The 12196-nt window shown below is 41.7% G+C and overlaps 1 protein-coding gene across 1 annotated transcript in view; it reads left to right on the top strand.

Annotated features, from left to right (window-relative positions):
* The first annotated feature begins 797 nt into the window (after positions 1-797).
* TTC4 (tetratricopeptide repeat domain 4) overlaps positions 798-12196 on the top strand; it is a 31165-nt gene continuing 19766 nt past the window's right edge. The window contains exons 1-5 of the mRNA XM_027059101.2: positions 798-1016; positions 1636-1753; positions 2500-2661; positions 8124-8201; positions 9652-9776. Coding sequence (XP_026914902.1) covers positions 900-1016; positions 1636-1753; positions 2500-2661; positions 8124-8201; positions 9652-9776 — 600 coding nt within the window. The 5' untranslated portion in view covers positions 798-899. The remainder of the gene's footprint in view (positions 1017-1635; positions 1754-2499; positions 2662-8123; positions 8202-9651; positions 9777-12196) is intronic.

Raw genomic sequence — 12196 nt, forward strand, 5'->3', positions numbered from 1 at the left:
CCAATGCAGGGCCCAGGTAGCCATCTGTTGGGTAACCCTGTGGCTGTAGGAAGGCACACCTCCCCTGGAGATCCTGTTTCCATCTCAGCTGGGGCGGGTAGGGAGGTGGTTAACCTCAGAAATAGGCATGTCTGATCACATAGCCCCTTTTCTCAAAACTCTCCAGAAGCTACCACCGCACGCTGAGGAAGACCCAAGTCAGAATCACTACTCATCATCCCTCTCACTTCACCTACTCACCCTACTTCTCATTCTGCACCAGCACTCCCTTCCCCCAGCTCCCCTTCCTGCGGCTGGGCCCTGCCAATCCCCTCCATGGAGAGTGCTCTCCCCGCGCCCTCACCCCCCAACAGGCCCTGGCCACTTCTGGCCTCCTCCTTTGCTTGCATGCCTGTACACCCAGTTTGAAACTTTCCCCTGATAGCTCTTGCTAGCACCTGACAACCTCTTACGAAGTATATGTTTACCGTCTGTCTCCCCGCACTGCCTGATCAGCTCCTGGAGAGCAAGGGTTTTATCTGCTTTTTATCTGTTTTCCCCACCACTGTATACCCAGCCACCACATAGGCCTGAACACACAAGGAGCTTGGGGAACACGTGTTAACTGGCTGAACAAACGAGTTAACGGAGTGATAATGGGGCACTGCGGGGCGCTGGGTTTATCCACCATCCCAAACACTGGGGGGGGCGGGGCTGCGGCCAGCTGAGGGGAGGGCGGGGCGGGGGTGGTGCCGGCCGGGAAGGGGTGGAGCCGGGCCGGCTGTGTCCTGAGTAGGGCGGAACCCGAGGCGCGCCGGCGGGCGCGGGCCCGGAGGACTGAGGGAAGAGCACCCGCGCTGCCGGAAGTGGCCGCGCGTTTTTAGCCGCTGCGACCGTGGCGCGAGAGCCGAGGGGTCGCCATGGAGCAATGGGAGCCGGACGCCGACGTTGACGCCGACGATGCCATGGACGCGTTCCTGGAAAAGTTCCAGAACGAGCCTTACAGTGGCGGCTTCCACGAGGACCAGTGGGAGGAGGTAGGCGGCCCGGGGCCCCGCACGTGTGGGGTGTGTGTGTGTGTATGTGTGTCGGGGGGGGGGGGGTCGTCGCGACACCTGGGGCTCCCGGGCACGGAGACGCCTCCCTCATCCCTGGGCCTGGCGCTGCCAGCGGATAGGTGGTTTCCACTTGGGAATGATAGAAAATCGGCCTCGAGGTTTTGAGGGCCTTCTTCAGCTGTCAGTACATTTAGGCGCCAGACCCACCTGTGACTCTACCACTTACTGGCTCGGCTACTTAATGTCTCTGAGCCCGTGGCCTCGTTTGTAAAATTTCCTAAACTGTAGCCCACAGTCTCGTAGGATTGCGGCGAAGATGAAGGGATATGGTGGGTACAGTGACGGGGACGCAAGAGCGCTCAGTTAGCGGTGATTACCGCGGCCCTTGTAAAAACGCGAGAACCGAAAGAATCTTTAGAGGTCGTTACCCTGCGCTATCATTTTACAGATGGGAAACTGAGGCCTGAATAGGGAGAGAGATAGCTAATCCTGATTTGCAAATCATGATGAGGAAGAAAACTCTGACGTAGAGATACGGAATTGGATCTGCCCAGTGGAAAATCTTATTCCTACAGTTCTTTCTTGTCTTAATCTCCAGGAATTTGAAAAGGTCCCCCTATTTATGAGGAAAGCGCCATCCGAAATTGATCCCAACGAAAATCCTGACTTGGCTTGCCTCCAGTCAATTATTTTTGATGAAGAACGATCTCCAGAAGGTATCTGACATGAGTCTAATATTTGTTTTGTGTCTCCGTTGGATTCAGGTAAAGAGCGAGTCAGAAAGGTTCTGATTGATAACAAGTAGTTAACCTGGTCTAACTTGTCACTATTTATTCCACGCATACCCCCCCCCTTTTTTTTAATTTTTGATACGTACTAAATGCTAGGCATTGGGAAATACAGGGGTGAGTGAGATGGCCCTCAAGGGTTATGCTCCCGTGGATGGCCAGATTGTCCTATGTGTATCTGGTAAGTGCCAACACGTAGCTATATACTATGTGTTGCTGGAACACTGAAGAAGGGGAGGTAGGAATGGGCTCACAATGGATTGGAAATTTGAACTGATTCTTAACGATTTTGTAGGCTCTTACTAGGGTGAGGAGGGGAATTTGCATTCCTGGGATTAAAACATAAGCAAAAACAAAAGTAGAATTTCCCCCCATTTCTTCAATAATTAAAAAAAAGTCCATTCTTCAAGAGGTAGGATAAGTATACTTTTTTTGTAAGTACCTAATAATCTACCTCGTAAGATATTTGGAATTGACTGTAGCATTCAGTATGCATGACTTATGTCTCTCCATGTTGATACCCAGTTTTATAGCATTAATTTTTGAGTTTTCTTTTTCTATTGGTTTCTTCTATTTGATTTATCATATGTTACATTATTGTATGGTTTGGAATCTATTTTTAATGAGCCTTTAAAAAAACAGGAAATAGTGATTATTTATTCTCTTCTTTGCAGAACAGGCCAAGACCTACAAGAATGAGGGCAATGATTACTTTAAAGAAAAAGACTATAAAAAAGCTGTGATTTCGTACTCTGAAGGATTAAAGAAGAAATGCACAGACCCTGATTTGAATGCTGTCCTTTATACCAACCGGGCAGCAGCACAGTACTATCTTGGTAATTTATTCTATTATTTAGTGCTTTCTAAAGAATTAACTTATGGTAAAAGCCATTATGTTGGCTAGTGTAGAGTTTGAGAGTGTCAGAAGCAGAGCTGCTTATCTCAGAAAGCTAGGCAAGTTTAACTGAACTCCGATCTTCCAGGTGGACTTGGTGAAAAGGGAAACCAGATAGACTGTGTAATTCTTACTATCTGTTTTAATTTTTTTTTAAGCTTATTCATTTTTGAGAGACAGAGAGTGAATGGGGGAGGGGCAGAGAGAAATCGGAAGCAAGCTCCAGGCTCTGAGCTGTCAGCACAGAGCCCGATGCGTGTCTCGAACCCACAAGTAGTGAGATGGTGACCTGAGTTAAAGTCGGACGCTTAATCACCCAAGTGCCCCATCTTACTATCTGAACCAAACAAGTGACCTGCCTTAATAAATGAGTTGGTATGATCTGAGATTTGTTTTAGTCCAAATGCTTCTCTCTCAAAAAAAAAAAAAAAAAAATGTGTTTTTGTTTTTGGCCTTTTATCCTATTCTTAAGGATGCTAGAAGGATTCAAGAAATAGAGATTTTTTAAGTGACAGAACTATATAAATCAAAGGGAGAATTTTTCAAAGAGCATTCTGTGGGACCTTTGATGTGACAAATACTCTTTAGGCAAGGAAATTTGGAACTTGCTGCTGCTTTGTTGCAGATTTGCAGTTCACATTAGTATGTTCAGGATGCTGGGATGACCTACAGCAAAGAACCCTACCTTACGATTCTTATGTTTTTGTAAGCTCCTTTTCAAGTAATGCTTATTACCATGCAGGACTGTTGAGCAGATGTGACTTTGGGAAACACTGGTTATTCGGTAACATTATTGCTGGTGACTAGTCTTGGTCATGTTAGACCCATGTTTCTTATCACAGAGTTGAAAGACGACCTGGGGCCTTGGGCATTTCTGAGGGACTGGTAGAGCATAAGCCTTGCAGTCTAGCTGGGATGAGTCAGGTGGGACCATTTGAGCAGTTTCTCCCCAGTCATAGTCTGCTCCAACTGTTGTCTCCTTTAGTGTGTTTCATTATACAATCCTAAATAGTAAAAGTGGTATAGAACTTAAGAGATTATTTGGGCCAACCAACCCCTCGTTTTACATAGACCCAGAGAGGGACCCTCTGGTTGGTGTCAGAACCAGGACTGGAAACCCATTTTTCTAATTTCTGGAGGAATACGTTTTCTTCTTCAATGGACAAACTTGAGTTCTTGTTCTGTGTTAGGCATGGGCATTGCAGAGGTGGGTAAGACCTGGCCTTTCCCTGAGGAGTTTCATTCATTTCCTTAGTCAGTAAATACACATAAAGCATTTACTGTGTGCTATGCATTTCACTGTGATCAATAGCTACATGTTCTTTGGGCAACTTTAAGACTATCCTGTATAGGGCCAATAAGACCAGAAGAAGCACCTTGCAAGAAGAAAACCGTGTGTGTGTGTGATGCTAGAGGAGTAGAGGCTTGATAATCCCTGCTGTTCCTTAAATGATACCTCACTGGTACAGCTCACAGAGCACTTCCACATTTGTCACCTCTCTTGACCTCATAGCAACTATGTAACGTAGGTGAGCTTGACTGCTTTTTCCCTAGTCAGAGTAAGAAATTGTCGTAAAATACAGTAAATGTAGTAAAATGAATTGTGTAAGGGTACACAGTGCTAGGATTAGTATGCAGAATCAGGTTTGATTCAAAGCGCACTAAATGGAAGACCCCTTTACCCACACTTCCAGAAGTACCTGGTGCTGTCAGTTCCTTAGTCCTGAGTACTTTTAGGTTCTGCAGTACCACTCACTAGCTTTGGGGCTTTCCCTTTGCTGGCTTAGAATTCAGTTTTCTTAGGCCTGATTAGTCATTTAGCCCTTGTCCCTTTGTTTTCCGGCTTTAAAATGTGTTCTGTATTCTTACTCTTTTTGTCTCTGTGGGTTTATGGCATTTTTGGGGGAAAGGGGAAAAGTAGTGGAGGTTGAGTTAAATCCTTATCTACCTTATCTAAAGGTTCAATCTACCACCTTTAACCAGAAGTCTTTGGATCTCTTATATATATATATATTTTTTTGTGTAGTTAATATGCTGTTCTTCCAATATTGTATTCCGTTCTTTTCACTTAATTTTATAACATATAAACAGTTTTACCTGTCATTAAAATTATTTGTGAATATTATTTTAATAGCTACATAAAGCTGCATCATTTGGACACACCAGTGTTTACACTATTGGCTTCACTGTTTGCTATTATTAAATATACAGCTGCTTTTAGGTGTTTTAAAATAATGCAATAATGAACACAGTGGTAAAGTTTTCCACTAATTCTGATTCATCTTAAGGCTAAAGCAGGATTTGGCAGACTATGGCTCACATGCCACATCTGGATCCTTGGCTTCTTATGAGCTAAAAATGTTTTTTATATTTTAAAGAATTATAAAATAAGCAAAGACGAATATGTAACAGATCATATTTGGCCTAAAATATTTACTATATCTATATGGCCCTTCAGAAGAGGGTCAGAAAAATTTTGCTGACCCCTGTGCTAGAATTTTTAGAAGTGAAAATAATAGGTAAATACCAAACTGTTAAGTAAACTAGAAAGTGAAAATCTACTTCATGCCCTCCTAGTTTGGATAACCAGTGTGTGTGTGATTGCAGACTGTTTTTTTTTTTTTTAATACATTTATAAATACATACGTGTGTGTACATATGCCTGTATATTTAGATTGGTTAGTTTTACAAAATCATATTTGCATTTTATACATTGACATTATACACATAGAACAACCACTTAAAACTACGTAGTACAGGCATCCTATCATGTGCAGATCCTTTTTTTTTTTTTTTTTCAACGTTTATTTATTTTGGGGACAGAGAGAGACAGAGCATGAACGGGGGAGGGGCAGAGAGAGAGGGAGACACAGAATCGGAAACAGGCTCCAGGCTCTGAGCCATCAGCCCAGAGCCCGACGCGGGGCTTGAACTCACGGACCGCGAGATCGTGACCTGGCCGAAGTCGGACGCTTAACTGACTGCGCCACCCAGGCGCCCCATCATGTGCAGATCCTTTCACATGCAGATCTATCTTACTCTTTTTTTTTAATGGCCGCATATTATGTAATAGTATGGATTAACCATAGTTTGTTTCCCAAATTTTTATTTAAATTCTATTTAGTTAACATATAATGTAATATGGGTTTCAAGAGTAGAATTTATTGGTTCATCGCTTACAATACCCAGTGCTCAACACAAGTGCCCTCCTTAATGCCCATCACCCTTTTAGCCCATCCCCCCACTCACTTTCCCTCCAACAACCTTCAGTTTGTTCTCTATATATAGTTAAGAGTCTCTCATGGTTTGTTTCCATCTTTTTTTTTTTCCCTTCCCCCATGTTCATCTGTTTTGTTTCTTAAATTCCACATGTGAATGAAATCTCATGGATTTGTCTTCCTCTGCCTGCCTTATTTCCCTTAACGTAATGCATTCTAGCTCCATCCACATTGTTGCAAATGGCAATGTTTTATTCCTTTTTAAAAAAATTTTTTTTATGTTTGTTTATTTTTGAAAGAGACAGAGCACAAGCAGGGGAGGGGCAGAGAGAGAGGGAGACACAGAATCTGAAGAAGGCTCCAGGCTCTAAGCTGTCAGCACAGAGCCCGATGTGGGGGTCGAACCTACGAACCATAGGATCGTGACCTGAGCTGAAGTCGGACACTTAACCGACTGAGCCACCCAGGCGCCCCAACATTTTATTCTTTTCGATGGCTGAGTAATATCTGTGTGTGTGTGTGTGTGTGTGTGTGTGTCTTCTTTATCCATTCATTAGTCATTGGACACTTGGGCTCTTTGCATAGTCTGGCTATTATTGATAATGCTCTTATAAACATTAGGGTGCATGTGTCCCTTCACATCTGTATTTTTGTATCCTTTGGATAAATACCAAGTAGTGCAATTGCTAGGTCGTAGGGTAGTTCTATTTTTAACTTTTTGAGGAATCTCCATACTATTTTCCAGAGTGGCTGCACCAGTTTGCATTCCCACCAACAGTGCAAACCTTTTCTCCACATCCTCACCAATATCTGTTGTTTCCTGAGTTGTTAATTTTAGCCATTCTGACAGTGGTTACATGGTATCTCCTAGTGGTTTTGATTTGTGTTTCCCTGATGATGTGATGTTGAGCATCTTTTCATGTGTCTGTTAGCCATCTGGGTGTCTTCTTTGGAAAAGTGTCTATTCATGTCTTCTGCCCATTTCTTAAGTGGATTATTTGTTTTTTGGCTGCTGAGTTTGATAAATTCTTTATAGAATTTTGGATACTAACCCTGTATCTGATATATTATTTGCAAATATCTTCTCCCATTCCGTAGGCTGCCTTTTAGTCTTGTTGACTGTTTCTTTCGCTTTCCAGAAACTTTTTATCTTGATCAAGTCGCAATAGTTCCTATTTGCTTTTGAGACGTATCTAGTCAGAAGTTGCCCTAGCTGAAGTCAGAGAGGTTGTTGCCTGTTTTCCCCTCTAGGATTTTGATGGTTTCCTGTCTCATATTCAGATCTTTCTTCCATTTTGAGTTTGTATGTATGGTGTGAGAAAGTGGTCCAGTTTCATTCTTCTGCATGTTGCTGTCCAGTTTTCCCAACACCGTTTGTTGAAAAGACTGTCTTTTTTCCATTGGATATTCTTTCCTGCTTTGTCAAAGATTAGTTGACCATATATTTGTGGGCATAACCATAGTTTATTTAGTCATTACCATATCGAGGATAGTTAGGGTATCACCAGCATTTCACAATTAAAAGTAATACTGCAGTTAACATGCGTTTACATTTATCCTTGCACATTTGTCCAAGTATTGTTTTTTAATGTTTTTATTTTTGAGAGGGAGCGGAGGGGCAGAGACAGAATCTCAAGCAGGCTCTGTGCTGTCAGTGAAGAGCCCAGTGTGGGGCTTAATCCCACAAACTGTGAGATCGTGACCTGAGCCAGAATCAAGAGTTGATGCACACTTAACTGACTGAGCCACCCAGGTGCCCCTGCCCAAGTATTTTTAAGGATAAATTCCCAGAAGAATATTGTTGGGTGAGAGTATACACCCAAAGTACATGCTAATTTGCTCTCTAATTTATCCTTACACGAGTGCCCTTTTTCCATGTCTTCACCGATACGGGATATTATCTGTCTTTAATTTTTACCAGTTCCATGTTAATTTCAATTTCTTCAGTCATTGGTGATGTTGAGCATCTTTTCATGGGCTTGCTAGCCATTTAGTTGTTCTGTGAGCTTCCAGTGTTAGAAATATTGCTAAGACTCTTGATGAGCTCAACTATATTTTTTTCTAAAAACCATTGCTCTTTTTTATATTCCTCCAAGACTGTATAAGAATATGTCTCTACATACAAATTTTTGCAAATATTCTGATTTCAATCTTGTTTTCTCTTTTACTAAATGGTGACTATTAGGCAATTTTCGTTCTGCTCTCAATGATGTGACAGCTGCCAAAAAGCTAAAACCCTGCCACCTCAAAGCAATAATAAGAGGTAAGTATCATAGAACCACAGTATGATTGTCATCATGGAAAAGTTGGCACTTACTGCACCAAGAGTTGAGGAATTTTAAGCTTTAATATTAAGAGTCTGATATACTAATGAAGTCACCTTATTTTTGCATTCTTGATATTAAGTTCCTGGTTATTATCAATAGCAGCATGCCATTTTTAAAAGAATTTTCCAGAGAATAATATAACCCTTTATGGTTTAAGAATTTGTAGAGAAATTGAAACTCCTCGTTTTAAATTAATAATAAAATTAATTAAAATAAAGCAGTTCCAGAAGCTGCATTCTAATTTTTTTTCCAAATTAGCTGATTGAAAGGTGAGATTTTCAAATGCCATGTTAATTAAAAGGTAAGTTATTGGACCTTTGCTGAGAACTCTTGATGCTGAGATGTTCCCAGATTATATTTTCTTTTGTGGTCTGACCTTTCTATGTAATAATAGTGCTATATTACTTTTATATTTTACCTTTTCTTTGAGAAGCTCAAAAGTGCTTTGTAAACTTTAATTTATTCATCACATATTAATCTTCCCTATATCCCCATGGACCAACTGCTTTATCCTAAGCCAAATGCTTTATCAAAGTTCTGCCTCTTTAGATATGTGTAGTTAGGGGGTGGTAGGTAGGTTCCTCAGCTGTAGTTCCTCAGCTGTAGGGAAAGAAGGTACTGTTCAAAGATTAGCAAGTAAATTCACTCTAGTCCTGTGGAATTGGCTCCAAGCTGGAGTCTAATCCTTGACTGAATTCAGTTTTACCTCAGCATGTGACCATGGCAAGACATCCACTCTTAGTATCAGTTTGCCTATCTCTGGAAGATGAGGTTAGATTCTGTGGACATCGAAGCCCTCACAGTTCTGATATTTTGAAATTCTGTGGAAAGTCTAAAGGGGCTAACTGGAGAAGAACAAACATGGCGAGAGGAGAGGCAGCTGCCTTTGGGCACCGTTTTAGGAGAGATCATTGTCTTTGGTCTTGCCACTGCTTTGATGAATGGCTAATGTCAATTCTGCTTTCTGTCTCCGTTTAAAATATCATCTGAGATGGGCTTTACTCTGATTTGCAGATGAGGAACCTGAAGCTCAGAGGTGCTCAGTACTTTGTCTAATGTCTAGTTGGTAAATGACAGAGCCCGATTTCTAGCCCATATCTGCCTGATTCCAAAGTCTGTGCTCTTTGCCATTAAGCTGTAGCTTTCCCTACTTTAAAAGCCCTTAATACCAGGAATGCTTACAGGAGTTTTGAGCTGAATGGGCCCTAGAGATCTTTCTGATCTAAGATACACAAAATATTCTTCCTTGTCTGGAGAATGCAGTACAAGGGGCTTTAATCATGTTTTCCCTTCAGAATGCTGGCTGGTGGAGGTGGGGGTTCTTGTTTAAGGAGGCCTCTTTCCATGCATATTGTCCACGTATATTAAGGGTTCTGGGTTCTACAGGTGCCTTATGCCATTTGGAACTGAAAAATTTTGCTGAGGCTGTGAACTGGTGTGATGAAGGGTTGCAGATAGATGCCAGAGAGAAGAAGCTTCTGGAAATGAGGGCTAAAGCAGACAAACTGAAGGTAGGTGGCAGAATCAGTAGCCAGTTGGCATTTGTTACTTTGCATTAATTATTTAGTATTTCCCAGATTGTATCTTTTGGGTTGTTGTAAACTTTTTCTTATTTTTTTTTTAATATTTATATTTTTTTTGAGAGAGAGAGAGAGTGTATGCGCTTGCAAGTGTGCATGAGCAGGGGAGATGGAGAGAGAGAGGGAGAGAGAGAATCCCAAGCAGTCTCCTTGCTGTCAGTGCAGAGCCCAACATGGGTCTTGAACTCCTGAACTTCAAGATCATGACCTGAGCTGAAATCAAGAGTCAGCTTAACTGACTGAGCCACCCAGGTACCTCAACTTTTCTTCTTGAAAAACAAAACCCTGGGTGCCTGGGTGGCTCAGTCGGCTAAGCATCCGACTTTGGCTCAGGTCATGAGCTCCTGGTTTGTGAGTTCAAGCCCCACATGGGGCTCTGTACTGAGAGTTCAGAGCCTGGAGCCTGCTTCAGATTCTGTGTCTCCGTCTCTCTCTGCCTCTCCGCTTGCGCTCTGTCTCTCTGTCAAAAATAAATAAACATATAAAAACAAAAACAAAAACCAAACCCAGAACTATTCCCTATCTTTGGAACTCTGGAGAACACAAATAAGTTTATTGTTTATAGTTATAATGTGTTTATAGTTATAATGTGACAGAGGCAAGCAAGAATATATAGTATATAGAGTAGTAGTATCTCACTCTGCCCTGGGTGAGAGCAGGGCAGCAATGGGGATGGCAGAAAAGACTGGCTGAAAGAGGTGATGCTTCTGTCTAATCTCTTGAAGATTGAGCAAAAGTTTACTCAGCTGGAGGGTGGGGTGTGGGGAGTGGAGAGCATTCCAGACAAGAGAGAGCATAACTATGGGCAAGTTCTTGATATTTCTGAAACTCCATCCCCTCTTTGAAAATTGTGGACATAACATATGCCTCAGGTTTTTATGAGGGTTGAATGAGAATATGTGTGTGTTAGTACATTCTAGACTTATAAGGCGTTGATAAGTTTGTGGCTATTATGATTTGAATAAATAAGAAATGGCATAAGACTGCCATAATGTAGTCTGCACACTGGGTAAAGCTCTTGAAAGAGCTTTTGTTGAACATTAAACAAAACCTTAAGCTTCTGCCAGCGTTGTATAACTCCCAGCTTTAAGACACCTATAACTTGCTGATGAAATGCTATTTCTGGCACATAGTAGCAACAGTGATGATAAAACAGTAATACTGGCAGAATACCATCAGTATGAAAAATAACGTCCAGCATCTAGATAGCATTTACTGGCTGTATCTTCCAGGTGCTATTTAAATATTTTTACTTAAATGAATTCATTTAAACCACACAACAACCCTACAAGGTAGGAACTATTCTGATTCACCTTTCAGGAGTAGGTAGCTAAAGCATAGAGATTAGGAACCTGCCTAAGTCACGTAGCTGTGGTGAAGCTGGGCGTCAGAGTCAGGCAGTCTGGGTCTAGAGTCCACGTGCTTAGTCCCTATGCCTCACTGCCTCGCATGTCTATTAATACAAAGCCGGAACTGGACTTCAAGTCTCCTGATTATTGTTCTAGGTCTGTCTGCACTGCTTATACTATGGAGGGGGAATTCTCAGTGCTATGGGAGCCTTCAGCTGGCCCTACAAAGGAGTAGGTTTTAGTCAAAGGTCATTTTGGACATATAAAATGATAGAAAAAGTAGATATCTGTTGACTCACATGGCTCAGTGACAGAATTCTGAACCTAGGTAACTGAGAGAATGTCTCGCAGGCTACTGTGTAAGGCCATAGCCAAGCTAATCCACAAAAAAACCCATAGTGGACCTAAATGAAAGCTGTAGGTTCTGTAGCACAGGCACAGTTAAAGGAAGATTTCAGGGCTCCAAAGCCTGATATTGGGTGTAGGTAACACTGCTTGCTGAGTATCAGGATTATTCTATATCTGAGTATAAACTAATTCTGGATTCCTATGTGCTTGGTGTGTGTACGCAACAGACTTCATATGGTGATGGTAAAATCAGACAAAACAGCCATCAATACCATCTGGTATTTATTACCAGAAATAAAGTATGGAATTTTTTAAATGATAAAAGCTTATCAAGAACATTTAACAATTCTAAATATGTATGTAAAGTAAGAAGAGCACTTCAAGATGCATGAAGCAAAAAAATTGATAAACGAGACAAATCTACAAATAGGTGTAGATGTCAACATCACTCAGTAATTGATAGAACAAGTAGATAAATTGGCAGAGAGAAGTGACATCAGCAAAAATGGCCAAATACCTGCTAAAATTCTTTACTTGATAAAAATGTATGGAAAACTGGCAAAATGGTCCGTCAACTTTTTCAGAACTCTGAAATGAGCCAAAGGCTTGCAGCAGTCAGGGAGTGTTTATTCAGGAAAAGTGTCTGAACCTCCA

Source organism: Acinonyx jubatus, chromosome C1, assembly GCF_027475565.1.
Source record: "Acinonyx jubatus isolate Ajub_Pintada_27869175 chromosome C1, VMU_Ajub_asm_v1.0, whole genome shotgun sequence".
Lineage (NCBI taxonomy): Eukaryota > Metazoa > Chordata > Mammalia > Carnivora > Felidae > Acinonyx > Acinonyx jubatus.